Below are 17,848 nucleotides of genomic sequence, written 5' to 3'. Positions count from 1 at the left end.
TACACTTTTTTTTATAGTGCGGTAATATTGTATACAATCAGTTGATTCAATTCCTTATTCTTGAGGGGTCCAGACCCCCTGTTCTCCCTGTGGGGAGTCTGGACCTGATTGTCACTATATATGGTTCAGATTTTCAAAGCTGTTTTGGGGATTCAGACACATCTACAAGTAATCTCAGTGGAAGGTGTGTTTAAATCCCCTAAATTGCTTTGAAAATCAAACACTTTAAAAAAAACTTATTTAATCAGTCACATGTTAGCAGTGGACACAAATTGCACACTAAAATCAAGTGCAGGACTCAGAAAATGTAGGCCACACCATCCTATTATAAATAATGGAGTATATGGATCCATAGCCTGTGGAATATGAGTTGAGAATATTCTTTTGCTGCATTTAAAGTAGTAACATGTCCTCTGAATCCCTCCTTTTGACCTTTGTTGACAAAGTTTTTCATTTTTTCTCTTGCAATAAACTGTTTACTTCCTCCCCCTTGTAACAGCTGGCTAACTATAAATGATATAGTATGTTTGAGTGATTAAAGAAATAACACATTGTAACAAGGTGCAGGAAGAATAGGGGTTAGTTTCAACTTGCACAAGCACTTTGGGGAATTACTGTAAATTGATTCCTTAGGAGAAAAAGAGAATAGGTTTGGGAAGGTCTGGTTTCACATTGGAGGTTTTATCCCAGTCCTATGATCCCTTTTCCACACATTAATTTATATTACTTTCTTGTTATGAATGTTATTCTTTGAGAAACAGACCCTGCTGAGTGAGATTGTTTTCTGCTGAGTCATTCCACCATCTTGTTCATGAATTATCCAATCGTTATTATTTGTTGGTCATTGATAATTTAAAATGTAACTTTCAGATTTTAATGTTTTCATCCTTTTCATTTGTTGAGTTCCCAGTTCGATGTGATGCATTTACTAGCTGCCTTCCAAATCCTTTACTATTCCTCCACTTTCACTCAATATTTAATTACTCTCTCACATTTAGTTTGGACATTTTTCCCCTTGCTCAACAGATAAAGTTACTTTAAAAATATGTGAACTTCTTGTCCAGCCTATTAAAATAATAAAAGTTTTACTCTCAGCAAAACAACCCTAGCTAATAAACCATCACAACTAAGGAAAATATGTCTGCTCTCACTAGCATTCCCATTTATCCATTCAATAATTGGAGTGTTAATTTAAGAATTTGCTTTTACATGTACAAGATGGTGATTGTACTTCATGTTGTAAGAATTTCCATATGTTGCTAATGTATATGCTAGATAATTCTGGTGGAATATCAATTTGTTCAGTTTAATCAAGTGCAACTAGTATTGCCAACTTTACACAGTTTGTTTGACAATTATGTACTTGAGACTGTTTGTCCTCCTTTTAGAATACTGAGTATTTCAAAGCATTGTTTTCCTGCTTGTCCTCAAGAATAATGTATTTGGAGCACTAACAAAAATAGCTGACTTCTATGTAGCTGCATAAACCAAGGCCTTGAACTTGTCCTTAGTCTCTTTTTGGGTGATTGCTTTAATGTTGCTGACAGCCATTCATTTGCTCATTCCTGTAAAACCCCTTAACAAGCTCCCGCTACTGATTTTTATCAGTTAACAGACTCAGTTTGTATTCATTTTTCTTTCTTTCTGCAAGAAGTGAATTTTTGTTCCACAGACAATAAAGGTCCTCAGAAATAAAGATTTCCTCTTCAGGTTGGTGACCACGTAGTAATTCCCATCAATATTTTGTTGTGTTTGTCCAAGTGTTAGATTTAACTTCCTTAGTTATATGTACTTCTCTGTGCCAGAACACTAGTCTTTGCATAACTAAGACATAGTTAAATATCTGTTTTGTGAACAACTCTTCTTTTCTCCCTATGATTAATTACTGGCTGGGAATGTCTCCCCTCCCCCCCATTTAGACACAAAAATGAATCAGTGGTTAGCAAAGATCAGTTAGTTATGTAAAGATTATTCTGGCACAAGTCTTGTAGTCTATCATATTGTAGCTGTATAGTAAGCACAAACACATTTGGTGATTATGTCCTTCTTTGCTTGTTATTGTCAGATGTGTCTGGTTTTGTAGAGGCTCCAAAAGTTTACCTGATTTGGTGATGGCTAATTACAAGTAGGTCAGAGCTACACTGCTTTGTTAGAAAGTGCTCTTTTAATCTTTAGGTCACACATGGGAGAAAAGGGGGCTTCAGAGCTCATTTTCCTTTGCAATGGTATAGGACACACTTGGTTGGCATTTGTATTCTTGGTGCTTAGCCACTGAATCCCTGTGAATCTTACAGCCATTTTCCTAAAGATTATTTATGTTGCTTAGAAAAAGTAAATAATTGGAATTACATATTTTCATGAACTGGTAGTCATGATTCATCACTCTAGGTTCATTCAGCACTGACTGATTCTGTCCTTGAGCTATGCATAACTCATTATGAATCTTGAGAATGAATTAAAGACTGTAATCCATACTTACAGCCTTTCTGGCTTTTAAAACTTTTACCACAGCTTCTACCACAACTTCAGTTATTTTATTACAATTACAGTATGCAGAATGTTCTTGCAGTATCTTGCCTAGCACAATATTTCATATTTGATCTTTTAGTCACAAAACAGTGAGGGCCAAATTTTCAAAGAACCAGTTGTATGTGTGAAAGGATACTTTTACGTGCTCATTCTTCTGTATCTAATAATGCCTATTTTCTAAAGCCCCATTGGGGTGGACAGACAGTCCAGAGATTAGGCCTGTCCAGATCATGTCCATCATCTGTGAGCGCATAATTTGTATGCATGCTCATTGCAGAGATTTTGAAAAGTGTCTTCAGTGTGCCAGGCTGTTTTGACACTCATTGTCTCTGTGCCCCTCGCTTCCCACTCTCCCTCTGATTTTCTCTCCCTGGAACTCCACTGTCCTGAGAGCAGCTGCGATGTTACTAAGCTGGTCTTGGCTCTTCCACATTCCCTGCCTGCCTCTGGCTCTTAAGGCTGGAGAATAACTGAGGCTGGTGAACTCTGCTAGAATAGGCCCCTCTAACTAATACACTGAATGCAACTCAATAGCAGGAAATAAAGCTTTACCATTAAACTTTGGTTAACATTTTGATAACTTCTAACATTGCAGTGTTGTTAACATTGAGAAACAATTGAACCAACATAAAAATACTAGCTGACTTCTCTTTTCTCAGCTCTTAAAAAAGAAACAAATAGGTAAAAAAACCTACTAGAGGATACGACCATGAACCACAAAAAATGCTTGGCCAGATCCTCAGCTGGTGTAAATCGCCACAGCTCCATTGACTGAAACGGGAGAACTAGTGAGGCCTGAGAGAATGTCTTGGCAGCCCCTTCTCTCGATGGGCTCTGGCACTCGTCACGCCTGTCTATGGATCTTAATGAGAAACAACACAGGAGAAGATAAATATTAGCTCATCGTATAAATTGAGACCAGAAACCACATGTTTGGGCCAACAACAACTAAAAAAAGACTAAAACATTATTAAACTTCTTAAAAGATAATATAAAGAAAAGGCACATGCTATCTTTAAGTCATGGTGTTTGCTGTGGTATAGCCTCGGCCTTCAGGTCTAGAAACCATTCGTGCAGTGGCAGGAGGAAGCCACCCTCTGCTGCCATATCCATCTGGAATTAATATAATAATATATAGAGATATACCTATTTCATAGAACTGGAAGGGACCCTGAAAGGTCATTGAGTCCAGCCCCCTGCCTTCACTAGCAGGACCAAGTACTGATTTTGCCCCAGATCCCTAAGCAGACCCCTCAAGGATTGAACTCACAACCTTGGGTTTAACAGGCCAATGCTCAAACCACTGAGCTATCCCACCCCTTGTGAAGGCAGAAGCCTTTGGGATGTATCCTCAATTTTATTGGCAGGACAGACCCACTTGTTGGAATAAACCATTTGGACTAGTGTAGCTTGGTAGCAGGTACCTCTGCCCTTGAGCTAGCAAAATGCTTCTTCCTCTTGCTGAGGGTATGTGCACACTAGAAAATTATGTCAACCTAAATTACGTCAACATACAGCCACTGCAGTAATTAAATAACTTTTGCATGTCCACATTATGTTTCTTGTGTCAGCGGTGTGCGTCCTCACCAGGAGCGTTTGCACCGATTTAACTGATAGTGTGGGGCACTGTGGGAAGGCTCCTGAACACCAGAAACAGTCAATATAAGCAATGCAGTGTATACTCTGAAACTGTGTCGACCTAATTACATCGACCTAAGCACTACACCTCTCGTGGAGGTGGTGTTATTACGTCGGTGTAGCAGGTGAGTTACGTCAGCGGGAGCGACATTTCAGTGTAGGCACTTACAGGATTAGGTCAGTGTAAGCTGCCTTGCATTGACCTAACTCTGTAGTGTAGACTAGGGCTGATTCCCCTGTACTGTTACCTTGCCTAGGTGCCTGGTAGGACAATTTTCATAAATAGCACATCATTCAGGCTGTACATACAGGGCTGGGCAACCACAACTCATTACAAGACCAAAGCATATGCCAGTGGTCATCAACCGGTCAATTGTGATTGAGTGGTCGATCCTAGAGGATCTCCTAGTCGATAGCGATCTCCCTAAGACAGGCTCCCTGTCTGCCCCGGCACCACGCCGCTCCTGGAAGCGGACAGTGCGGCCTCGGGGGCAGAGGTCTCTTGCCATGTGCTGTTCCTGCCTGCAAGCACCACCCCCGCAGCTCCCATTGGCCGGGAATGGGGAGCTGCGGCCAATGGGAGCTGCGGGGGCAGTGCTTGCAGAGAGGGGCAGCACGCGGCGTCACGTGCCACCCCCCCAGGGGCTGCATGGGCATGTTGGCTCCTTCCAGGAGAGTGGGGCCTTTTTAGGCAGGGAGCCTGCTTTAGCGGCAACCACGCTGCGCTGCCGACTGGGAGCTGCCGAAGGTAAGTGCTGCCCAGTGTAAGGCTGCACCCCAGCCCTGAGCCCCCTCCTGGAGCCAGCACCCTGAACCCCCTCCTGCACCCAAACCCCAGCTCTGACCCCCCTCCCAGAGCCAGCACCCTTTACTCCCTCCTGCACCCCAACACTCTGCCCCAGTCCGGAGCCCCCTTTTGCACCCAAACTTCCTCCCAGAGCTTGCACCCCTGATCCCCTCCTGCACCCCTACCCCAGGCTCAGCCCAGAGCTCCCTCCCACACTGTGAACTCCTCGACCCCAGCCCAGAGCCCGCACCCCTTCCCTAACCCCAGCCTGGTTAAAGTGAGTGAGGGTGGGGGAGAGTGAGTGATGGGGGGAGGGGGAATGGAGTGAGTGGGGGGAGTTGGGGAAGGGGTGGGGCCTTGGGAAAGGGGCAGGGTAGATCCTGGGTTGCCCTTAAATTCAAAAAGTGATCTTGGGCGTAAAAAGGTTGGAGACCACTGGCATACACTAATAATACATTAGAGTAAGCTAGTGACCCAGTACGGTACACTAAGTGCTGCTGCATGCCCCAAAGCACACAGTGGAAAGCATTCCAGGCATGCAGCTGCCTTGCTAAGTCAAGTGGGGAGCCCCTGATAGTCCTTCCCATCCTCCCTCTACTTCAGCCACCTCCACTTCTCTGGTCACCTCAGAGCACACAGGTCTGGAATTTCTGCTTGTTCCTGGGCACCTAAAAAACCACCTGCCCCTTTCTCCCACAATCCCTTCATGTTTCCATTCTTTCCAACTGCTCCTATTTTGAACTATAGTGGATGATCCAGGAGTCAGTAGAGGCTGGCTTCACCTACAGTGCCTGGATTGCCTTTGCCTGAACCTTGGTTAGCCCGTATACATCTAAGTTAGCTGTGGAGGGGCCCAGGACAATTCTGATTCCTGATAGGGATGAATGTGCATTAATTACTGAGGCCATGCCCATGACCCAACCAGTTTGCATGCTCCATTTTTGCAGCTCTGCACGCACCCACCATCCCTTTTGAAAATTGTGCTATTTCCTGTCCCCTGCTTGCAGCTTAAAATACACATGTAAGAAGGACATTTGTACCCACACAAGCCTTTGAAAATTTGGCCCTGAGTGACTTAAATGAAAAACCCATGATATTCGGCATAAGAGTTAGGAAAGGCATATGGTCAAATAAAAAGGAAGATCAATTTTAGTTCCTATACGTTAACAAAGAGCATTTTGTATAACCAGCTTTGCTTGCTCAACTAGCGTCTTAACATCTAACACCATTTGTCTCTGTCTTTTGTAAGGGCAGTAGTTTGGGGTTTCCCCCCCCTATAAATCTAAAAGCTATGTCATCGGGGGAACTAAGGCACCTTGGGGATTAATATTATTTTACAAACTAATTAGCTGATGTATGTGACATTTAGAATAACTTGCATCCTTTGTGTTGTCAAACTTGTGTGCGTGTGTTTGCTTGTGTATTTTCCTTAACATTTATTTAAAAATTAATATAAATACTTTTTTTTTAAACTGTAAAGTAAGATCTCTTTATTTTTTCCTTACAGTGGCCCCACCAACAAGACTAAGATATAATCTAATCACTCATGACAGTGTACAGATTTCATGGAAAGCCCCTAAAGGGAAATTTACTGGATTTAAGCTTCTTGTCACTCCAAGTTCAGGTAAAAATATTTACATTTGTCTATAAACATGTTTGCTTCATTTAGGTCCAGTGATAATGCTGTCATGGTGAACTGGAGGAAAGCAGCCTCCTATTGCTCTGGGGCGGACCTCACTCCACATAACTGGGGGACTGTGAGCTGGCTCTGGACAACCGGGAGCTCTGGCTGTCCAGCAGGAGAGAGACTGATCCAACTTGCTACACTGCAGTTGGAGGCCAGTGTGAATACAGATGTCTGGGGTGTCCATGGGGTGGAGTCAACTGACAGATACTTCCTGTGCTTCATCATCCGTAGTGGGCTCCCCCTCTGGTCCTGTCCCTGTGAGCATCCCCTCCTCTGTTCTTCTTGCCGTATACAGGGAAATAGTAAGTGCCCCAAAAGAGTCAGTAGACGAAGTTTTGTGAATGTCCATGGGAATTTTGGGCAGTTACAACAAGGGAAGTGAATAAGAGGCAGAGGGACAGGTCCTTAGCTGGCATAATTTTTATAGCTCCATTGTCAATGCAACTAAGAGTTCAGAATACACTAGTTCATTATCTTCTCCAGACTGTATAATGTTTTAGTCACCCTTAATACAGTCCTTATCCTACAGTCCCCCTCTCCTGATAGGGGGTATGTTTATAAACTGTGCTGCTGAAGAAACGTGAAACAAATTTTCACAATATATCCACATTGCTATTCCCAGTACCAAGAGAACTAAACTATAGCTTAATTATTTTAGAATAACTATCACATGTAGACTATAATGTATTAATTTGAAATTTATAAATGTGAGGTCTACAAACTGCATTTGCACTTTGTTGTTTCATTATATATAAAATCTACTTTGAAGAATAAAATGTAGTTTACAGATTGGACAGTGATGTATTTAAAAACAGCTGTAGCAATTTCTGGATGAGAAAGCAATAGATTCCTTTTTCCTCCCCATATTTTACTGTTGCACTGGCTTGTGCCAGGCAGGCTTTTCAACTTTAAGATGAGCAGACATGCGACATATAAAAGCAATCAAAATGTGCCAAAACCCACAGACCAATAAAAGTTACAACTATGTGTGACACAAAGCAGTTAAATCAGCTATTGTGCTAAAAGGTATTAAATTGCAAAGGAATGAATGGCTGCTGAGTCAGATGGGCAAAAGGAAAAAGAGTGTAATCAGTTTTGATAGCATGAATGTGGTATGCTTTGGTAGTCGGCTGATGGCAGAGGGTCTCCAATAAATGTTAATCCTCAAAGTAATTTGCAACATGGATAGTTTGTATATTCAATTAAAGCAGTGGTTGATTTTATTAGGGCCCAGTCTAGTAGTGGCATGCAAAAGGATGGAGAAGGGAGTGTGTGTTGAGTACTGGTGGGCAGTGCTGAGTAGGATACACTGCTAGGGCCTCTTGCCCTACTGTCCATCACCCTGGACTCAAAGCCTGCATATGGGTTGGGGCAGGAGTAGTGAAATGCACAAAATGCAGCTGGTGAGCCCTTGTTAGTGGTTATTGGATCACGCTTGTGAAAAGTTATTAGACCACTCTCTTCCTCTGCCTAACAACTAAAACAAACTCCTTTAATAGGTCCTTGGAGGATTATTATCTAAGTATTTTAAAAAGTTAGAAATTCACCCCCAGCTACTTGCACCCTGCCACTGATTGTGGGAGACTCAGAAATGCCAGATGAGTCTTCACGGTTCAGTCATGCTGAAAATTGCTTTTTAGGTTTTGAGTTTATGGACTGCTCCCTCCCCACAATTACCTGCCTAGCCGTGTCACAGCTGGTGCCCCCTATGTAGCTCCTCCCACCTCATTCCTAGTGTCTCGGATCATGGGTCCAATTGGTTTGTATCCCTTTGCACTATGATCCATTTCTCTGCTGAGTTAACCCTATGCAAGACTCTCTCCCCTCTTAAAACCTTCTCTGGTTCCTATTCCTTTAAGCCAGGGCACTTGAAAACTACTGTGACTCCGGCTACAGCTGGTTCCTATGTCTTGACTGTCCTGTTGCAGCAAAACCCTTTTAGAGCTGCTGGCCCCTTGAAGTGTGCTTGACCAGATGAACTTCTGCATTGGATTTTTCTTACCTGCAGTTCTTCAGTTCCCTGTTCTTATAAATTGCCCCTTCCTGTTTCAGTTGCTCTGCCTTGGCCTCATTTGAAGAACAGACCTGTAGCTGCCACTCACTACAAATTGCTTTTTCCCTTATCTCCATGTGGGTGTCGGGGATCCAGGTACAGCAGGGTCAGTCTCCTAGCAACTCCCTGGGTGCAGCTGAACCTGGCAGGGGCTGCCTGATTGCACTTCCTGACTGTGGAGGGCAGATTTAAACTCCGACTTGAGCCAGTAGCAGCCAGAACTTGATTTTCTGCTCAATACATCCCATGCCGCAGCTGTGCTTGATCCTGCACCTGCTCCCATCCAGCCACTGCCTGCTTCTACCCAGGCTGCTCTTGTGCCCATTCCACTTCCTGCCCTTCTCATCCTCGACATCCCTGGCTCTGACCCCTGGCTCTACTTCCTGACTACATCTCCAACTCACCCATTGGCTCTTCCATTTGGCTTCTGAACTGTGGCTCTGGTCTCAACTACACCCACAGAGCCTTATTCTTGACTCCGGCTTGACTCTGCTCTAATCTCCTGGCCACCCTCATGGTTCTGACCATTAGGCATGACTGCCCACATGCCAGATGTGATCCTGGCAGTATGTTTGAGCTGGGCTTCCTGGCTGTCTGACTGGGCTCACGGGCCTCTGCATTTCACTAGCACAATCCTTCTGGCTTCAGCACTCTGGGGCTGTCCCTGCTTGTGAATGCAGTCTCTCCTTCTCTGGGGAGATTCTTCCCACTCTCCAGGTTTTATGGTGTTAGGCCAGTAGCTGCTTTCCTCCCAGTAGTTCATTCTATTATCTGTGCCTCCCAGGGTCACTGCAACACTTCTCAGAGCTTCTGGAATGCTGCTGATATCAGCTAGGCCTCCTGGCCATCTCCTTTCACTCCTAGTCAAGGTCTACTTCATGATGTCCTATTCCACTAGCCTCTCGTTTCATGGCCCCATTCCCAATTGGGGATGAGTCTCTGGACTGCTTCCTGAATATACTGATTCCCACAGAGGTATCTGCTAGTTCAGATGGCTTAATTTCCTGGTGGCTTTCCAGTTCCTCTCCTGTGTCTCACTTTGTCCCCTCTCCAGGACCTCCATTTCCTGTAGGCCTTTCCTTCATCTGTGTGTGTGTGTGCATGCTTGCACATGTGTGTACATACCCAGGGTCTTACCTGTTATTTGTGTTAGCTTTTGGAGAAGGTTTAGATCCCATGAGACCATCCTTTTAAGTTCACAGTATGTCAGCCCACCGGCTCCCTGCTTTTCTGGGGTGTCCTCTGTGTCATACCAAAGGGACAAGGGTTTGGAACAGACAACCAGTGATGAGTGACTGGACTTTGGTCATTACCATACTTAATGAAGCTTAAGTATACATTTAAGTGGTTTAAAATGTAGCAATTTACCTTATAATAGCATTTACTATTTATACTATGCTGCTGATCTTATTTCTCCTTTTGTTTCCTTGCAGGTGGAAAAACCAATCAACTAACTCTTCAAAACAGTGCAACCAAAGCAATTATTCAAGGTCTTATTCCAGATCAAAGCTATGAAGTTCAGATTATTACATACAATAAAGACCAAGAGAGCAAGCCAGCACAAGGGCAGTTCAGAAGTATGTATCTCTATGCACATATCATATCTCACATATAGCACTGTCTTATCAAATACCCCTTCAATCTATACATTTGCAATGTACTCAGATACCACAGAGATGAGCATGTTATGAATACTTAGACCAATAGAGAACATAGAGCCAATTTCAGCCCGGTATAAAAAGGTGCAAGTCTGTTGGCTTCAGTGAAGTACACCTGGTAATGCAAAGTCTGGCTTTATCGGACATTGTGCAAGAGATCTTAGTAGCAGGGATTCTAAACTAAAGGAAATGTTAATAGCCCAATGTTTTTAATTTTCTCCTTTCCCTTGTGAAAATAGCCCATGACTCATAAAAAGGGAATTGTGAGCGGGAGGAAATGAATGGAATATCTTTTTTATTTCTTCCCTTTTTCATGGATTTCCAGTGTAATTCTTAGAATGGGGTGAGGGAAGCCACGGGTAAGTGTGAAAACTTTGAACTTGTAATAGGCCAGATGCTGAGCTGGTGTAAGTCAGCATAGCGCTGGTTACTTTAATGGAGCTATGCCAGTTTACACCAGTTGAGACTCTGGCCGAATTTGTTCAGCACATGATCCTGCAAAACCCAAACAAATATATACAGATATACAGATATATACATATAAATGTGTTCTGTCTGAGGGCGTGTTGATTAGTTAGCTGCACTTTCTGCCCTGATTTACATCTCAGGCCTAATCTACATTAGGAAATTAGGTCAGTATGACTATGTCTCTGAGGGGTGTGAAAGATCCATGCCCATAAGTGACTCAGTTAAACTGAACTAACCTCCAGTGTAGACAGTGCTGGATTGATGGCAGAATTCTCCCATCTACCGCCTCTCGGGGAGATGGAGTACCTATGCTGATAGAAGAACCCCTCCAGTGGCCTAGGTAGTGTCTTCACTGAAGTGCTACAGCAGGGCAGCTGCAGCCTTTTAAGTGTAGCCAAGCCCTCCTGGAACTCAATTAAAGACAGATCAGGACAGATTTAGTCAGCCTGCGGGTAGGGAAGTAATTTTTCCTGAATCCCCTTCCTACAAAACACCTCCTATCCAGCACATGATAACAGGTGCTGATTACTTGATGTAGAGGCCACGTCAAGTCCTTCTAGGAATTCCCCAGTGCCTGTATTTATTATCTTAAATACCACTGGTTGCAAAACCCACAAAACCACAGGTTACTTTAGCATTAAAGAAAAACCTATGGAATGGCTACTCAAGCTTCCAACGTATTAGCTGTGGTTGTTCGTAACTGGCTGTATTCCACAGGAAAAGCAGAGCTGTCAGCTTGATTTTAGAATGCAGGGGTTTCATTCTATTTAATATATTGTTTCTTTAGCTGCAATATGTTTTCATTGGCTGTAGTGAGACTTGGATCCCATTTGACAGTATAATGACCATAAGAATGAAACCAGATACAATGTGTATGCAAGTCCTTCCTTTTTTATGTTGTATTTTCATGGCTTTTTCTTCCCCTATGACAAAGTGATGACTAATTCTTGGGACTGTGGAAGATTAAACTATTCCAGGGCAACTCTGGGGAGGGAAAAGGAGGGGAAGGGAGGGCCAGAGTAAAATCATGAGGGACTAGCAGGACACTGAACACATCAGCATTTTAAACTCTGAGTTATAGATAATGTACAAAGTTTTGTTCCCTCCCGCCCAAGCCTATAGAAATCTTAACAGCTTGCAGTAGTCTGTTATCCTTAGGATAATTTATATTTTCTTTTACATGATCAGGTCTGCAATTCTTATGTGATAGCTTACAAATCACAGTAGAATAAAAAAGTATAAAATAACTAAGGCCTTGTAATGGAGTTTTGTCTTAAAGAGGTAGATTGGACAGATGCACTAATACATTCAATTTAATCAGAAGGCAAATATGTGAATGAATTTTTTTTGGCTTTTAAAGCTTTATAGAGGCAATATTTTTAACAATGTCTTCAACTCCATAGGGGTAGTCTCTGTAGAAGAATGGCCAGCTCTTTGCCAGAATTACTTTGCTTTTTTGCCTTCTAGTGAGAATTCTCTCATGTTAGTGCTCTGTTCACCTCCTGGAGACCAGTCTTGTGCGTGGACATCTTCAACAGCCACTGGAGTCACTGGCTGTTGATGCCAAATCAAGCAACACTCACAATTGGCCAAATCTTGAAGTCCTTTCTCCCTTTTTTTTTTTTTTTTTTTTTTTGCTTCTTTCTCTGGCAAAAACTCCCTTTCACTTCAGTGCAGGATTTGACTGGGTAAGATGTGAGTCCAGAGTTCTGAATAAGACTCTTAGGGTACGTCTACACTTTGAGCTGGAGGTGTAATTTCTGACTCGGGTAGATGGCCACATACTCGTTTTGTTTGAGCAAGTGTGCTAAAAATAGAAGTGTAGCCCTGGCAGTGCAGGTGGCAGTATGGGCTAGTCGCTCTGAGTACAATCCTGCCTAGGTGCTTACTGGGGTGGCTGGCTCGTCCCACTGCCTGTGCTGCTGCAGCTAAACTTCTATTTTTAGGGTACTAGCTCAATCAAAGTTAGTGCATGTATGTTTACCCAGTCTGGAAACGACACCCCCAGCTCGAGTGTAGGCATAACCTAATCATGGGCTAGCTCATGAGGGTCTCAGTGGGCTAGCTCATGAGGGTCTCAGTCTGCCCTGAGTAAGGGGTAGGATGTGGATTCACTATTCCAAGAGCAGACAAAGAAGAGAATTGTCTCTGAATCACAGTTCTCCCACTTTGCTCCTGGGGTAAGTAATCTGCTAATGGTATTGACATGACAGAGATGGCATCCCATCTCTGCCCCCCCACAGCTGTGCTGGCCATAGTGTGCTGGGGAAGAAGTCAAGACTCCAATTATTTTCCACCAGGGTTCATGCACTTGCCTCCCATTTGTGCTGGGGTGAGGGTGGGATGAGGGCAGGCCTGCAGAGGCTGCTCCCCTCTCCGCCCACTACCCACACACACTGAAACCTTCAATGTGGGTATCAACACTGTAGAATGGAGGCTTGTATCCCCCTTACTCCCGGTGCAGAACTGCAGAGATTGGAAGGATTGAACTGCGACTCAACAGATCTATGTTTAATTCCTGGCTCTGTTACAGGCATTCTCTGGGAATTTGGGTGAATTATTTAATATCTCTGGTCTCAATTCTGCAAAACAGAGATAATAAGATTTCCTCTCTACCCTTCACCTGTCATGTCTATTTATCTTGTAAGCTCTTTGGGGGCAGGGAGAGTCTCTCTCACTATGCATTAATGCTTAGCACAAGGAGGCTGTGATCTTGGCTGGGCCCTCTATGCACCACGTAATATAAATAACGATCAATGCTGGTCATAAATCAGCACTATATAAATTAAAGGCTTAAATTCTACTCAGATTAATTTTCTGTTCTTTATAAGTACGTATGTCCATTCTCACAGGAAAAACACATCCCTTTCTTGGCAAGACTCAAAGCTAATTCAAGGTGGCATATTAGATCATTAGCCACTGTGGCGGCTGCGTGGATGTTAACACCAATTAATTTCCTAAAACAACTCTGAGAGATTTTGTTGTAGAAAAACTATATCCTGCACAAAAAGTTAACTTCATTCACATGGACTTTAGATGTGATATTGCCAGAATATTTCTGGGTGGGAAGAACAAGGTGGTGCAAAGACTAGATGATCACAATGATCCCTCTGTTTTTTAATACAATGTTGGGAATCACTAAACAAGCTGAATTCTGCCTGCTATGGATGGGGGGAGGGTATAAGGAGCCTTCACACCCACCCCCTACCTTGTTTAGCCTATGCTAGGGCTAGGCACAATTGGAGTCTGAGTTATGGACTTGCCTTACTCCTGTGGGAGTGTGTGTTGCCCTGAAGAGGGCAGGGAAGAGGCAGCCCAAGGCATGGGCTTCATGGAGGGATATAGTAGCTGGCATGAATTCACCATGTGCCAGCGACTGGAGAGGAATTCTGTCCTCCTGACCCATTCCCACTCTCTAGCTAGCCTGGCCAATTTTCTGGGCTGGTGGAGCAGGAGGTTTGCACTCCGGTGTCTTTCCTCTGGGCAGATTTTCCATCACCAAAGTCTCCTAAACTTGGGGTCTGCTAGTAGAAACAATTTAGGTCCTGATACTGATGTCCCTGTGCTTGGACTCTCCTGAGTGAGGAGTCATTCTCACCAATACCCGCCAAGAACATGACTGAGATTAGAAAACAAACAATTGCCATTTGTTGCCTAAGCAAATTGTACAAATGTTGCATGAAGATTCTGGTGGGGGGGGGGGGAGAATATGATACATTTAACTAAACTTTTCTCAGTCTGACACATTTCCTCTTATGTTTGTAGTTAAAGATCTAGAAAGAAAGAAGGAAACATCAAGTAAATCCAAGGTCAAGGGTACGGAAGGTACAGGTGGAAGTAAACCATCTCCATCTACAGAAGGTCAGATTGTCAAAAAATATGATTTTGTGATGTCACATTAATAACCAGTTATATATTTAACTCTGCCATTACATAGACCATTTTACTCATTACAGATAAGTGTCTTTTTTCACTTGTTTTCCAAGATAATTATCAGCATTTAATTGCATTGATGGCAATTATAGCCATTACATATAAGTAAAAGTCAATTTTATTCACTCTGGATATTTGATTAACTACAATAGAAAGTTTTCTTTACTTTGCTTTTCTACTTTTCAGCTTTAAACAGAGTTTTAAAACTAAACAGCATGAAAAATAATTGAAAGTATTCTTTTGAACCTGCATAAAACAGATAGTTTTGCCTGATTTCTGCACTTCCATTCACTATTCAATATACAACATAGTGTATATATAATAATGACAGAATTAAATATGACTTTCATGCTTGGAACTGATGTGAAATTGGCATAGTTTATTACATTGCCCCTTAGAATCAACCTTGCATAACTACCTGATTTTTATGTACAACTGTCTGTCTTATGCATGCAAACACTTGCACGCAAAACACTTGTATGCAAAAATCAGGAAGTTATGTGTAGTTACACAAGTTTTATTTTAGATGTTTTGATTTTGTGTGTGTGAGAGAGATTCTTTACAGATTAACAAAAAGAAATTTAGCAGACTTGGAGAGTAATGAGACTGTGCTAGTCATCAGAAACATTTCCAGTATATATAGCACTTACAAGAAAATCCATTCTGCATTTAACACGTAAATGTTGGTTCTGAATTATTAAAAGAAATCCTCCTTTCAGAAATAACACTGAAGGCAATTATTTCCATTATCAGTTATCTATGCTATGCAGAACAAGCAAGGGCAAGAAGAGCTTGATATGACCTCAGATAATCTTTCTGCAATAAATAGACAGTTTCAAGATTATCACCTCTCCAGTGCCATGTCATTCTAGTAGTGCAAGCACTGTGTTATTGATCCAACGATCATTGAAGCCACTGGGAATCTTTCCATTGATTTCAGTGGGCTTTGGATTATACCCGATATGTCTGTTAAATAAGTACAAGACAGTATCTAAATTAATACAGTTTGGTTTTATACGACATTGTTCATACCAAATTGCCACTAAGTCTTCACGTTTAATACAGAATGTAAAGATGTTTATGGAAATAAGTTCACTAGCATGTATAGTACTGTAAACTGTGAGCTGCATCTGCTGGTGTAATATGGATGGAGGTGATCTGACCTAGTATTTGGGAGAACGTCTGAGCTGGGGAAAATGAGATGGTTAGGGAAGGAAGATGTGATTGTTTAGAGCAGGGGTCGGCAACCTTTCAGAAGTGGTGTGCCGAGTCTTCATTTATTCACTCTAATTTAAGGTTTCGCATGCCAGTAATACATTTTAACGTTTTTAGAAGGTCTCTCTCTATAAGTCTATAATATATAACTAATTATTGTTGTATGTAAAGTAAACAAGGTTTTAAAAATGTTTAAGAAGTTTCATTTAAAATTAAATTAAAATGCAGATCAGTTTAGTGTAGTGGTTCTTAACCTGGGGTGCACGCACCCCCTGGGGGGTGTGAGATGCCCTTTCCAGTGGGTGCGAGACGTGAGTTTTTTTAGGAAGTAAATCATCGAAAACACAAATTAAGCACAGGCATGTAAGTACAACTACTTTGTTTAATCAAACCTATGTATTTATTAACATTATACATTTTTTAATGATTACTGTAATATACAAAGTTTTTAAATTTTCAAGTTTTTAAGCTAATTGTAGTGTAATTTTTGATAAGGGGTGCAAGAACTCCATATTTTGAGAACTCCAGACCATTAGCGGGATGAGCGGGGCCGAGTGTAGTGTATTAAATTGCTCCCCATAGGAATGTGCTACTCACAGTGTACTACTTTGGGCTGCCAGTCCTGATGCTCTGAGCGGCATGGTAAGGGGGCGGGGATGGTTGGATAGGCGTGGGAGTCCCGGGGGGCCTGTCAGGGGTTGGGGGTGTGGATAGGGGTCAGGGCAGTCAGGGGACAGGGACCAGGGGAGCTTGGATGGGGTGGTGGTGTCCTGGGGGGGTGGATGGGGTGGGGGGTCCTGGGAGGGGGTGGTCAGGAGACAAGGAGCGGGGGGGGTGGATGGGTGGGGGGTTCTGAAGGGACAGTCAGGGGGCAGGGGGTCCCGGGAGGGGATGGTCAGGGGACAAGGAGGGGGTGTGTGTGGATGAGTGGGGAGTTCTGAGGGGGGCAGTCAGGGGGCTGGAGGTCCCGGGATGGGGCAGTCAGGGGACAAGGAGCAGGGGGGGTTGGATGGGTAGGGGGTTCTGAGGGGGGCAGTCAGGGGGCGGGGGGTCCCGGGAGGGGGCGGTCAGGGGAGAAGGAGCAGGGGGGGTTGGATGGGTGGGAGGTTATGAGGGGGGCAGTCAGGGGGCAGGAAGTGGGAGAGGACAGCTAGGAGATGGGCTATTTGGGGAGGCACAGCCTTCCCTACCTGGGTGTAGTGTATTAAATTTCTTCCGTAGGAATGTGCTACTTACAGTGTACTACTTATGGCTGCTAGTCCTGGTGCTCCGCAAGTAGCACATTCCTACGGGAGAAATTTAATACACTACAGCCATGGACAGAACCCCAGACTGGCGGTGGGCTTAACTGCTCAGCCCGCTGCCACTCTGGGGTTCCGTCTGCTGGCTCCTGCCAGCTGGGGTCCCAGGCCAGCAGCGGGCTGAGCGGGGGCAGCAGCGGGCTGAGCGGGGGCGGCAGCGGGGACCCCGGCCAGCGTGCCAGTAAAAATTGTCACACGTGCCACCTTTGGCACGCGTGCTGCAGGTTGCCGACCCCTGGTTTAGAGGCTTAAGAAGTGAAAAAGGCCAGGGTGAAAAAGTTGGGCTTGTAATAACATTTGAAGAAAGTGTTGAATTGACTCAGAGAGAGAAGGTGCCTGAGTCAGATTTCAGGAGAAGATCTACTACACCTTTCAGGGAGACAAGAAGTAGAGGCAGAACTAAGTCTATCTGCAAAGCATGGAGAAAGGGGGATGAAGTTGGCATAAGAAAGTTGTCGTCTGTTGCCTCCCCGTGTCATGATTCCGTCCTTTTTATTTGTTAAATCTTTTAACTTCAAAACTTGCTCTAGTTCTCTGAAAGTCTTCACGTGCCATGTAAATACTGATGGTTAGTACTGA

General features: G+C 43.5%; 1 protein-coding gene across 2 annotated transcripts in view; it reads left to right on the top strand.

Moving 5' to 3' along the window:
- The window catches only part of COL14A1 (collagen type XIV alpha 1 chain), a 165,668-nt gene that overhangs the window by 8,887 nt on the left and 138,933 nt on the right, over nucleotides 1-17,848 (top strand). For both annotated transcript variants that reach the window (XM_054019187.1, XM_054019188.1), the window contains exons 3-5: nucleotides 6,462-6,578; nucleotides 10,128-10,271; nucleotides 14,586-14,681. In XM_054019187.1, coding sequence (XP_053875162.1) covers nucleotides 6,462-6,578; nucleotides 10,128-10,271; nucleotides 14,586-14,681 — 357 coding nt within the window. The remainder of the gene's footprint in view (nucleotides 1-6,461; nucleotides 6,579-10,127; nucleotides 10,272-14,585; nucleotides 14,682-17,848) is intronic.

Source organism: Malaclemys terrapin, chromosome 2, assembly GCF_027887155.1.
Source record: "Malaclemys terrapin pileata isolate rMalTer1 chromosome 2, rMalTer1.hap1, whole genome shotgun sequence".
In the NCBI taxonomy this organism is placed as follows: Eukaryota; Metazoa; Chordata; order Testudines; family Emydidae; genus Malaclemys; species Malaclemys terrapin.
Note: the sequence above shows the minus strand (reverse complement) of the source record. Positions and strands in the feature narration are given on the sequence as shown.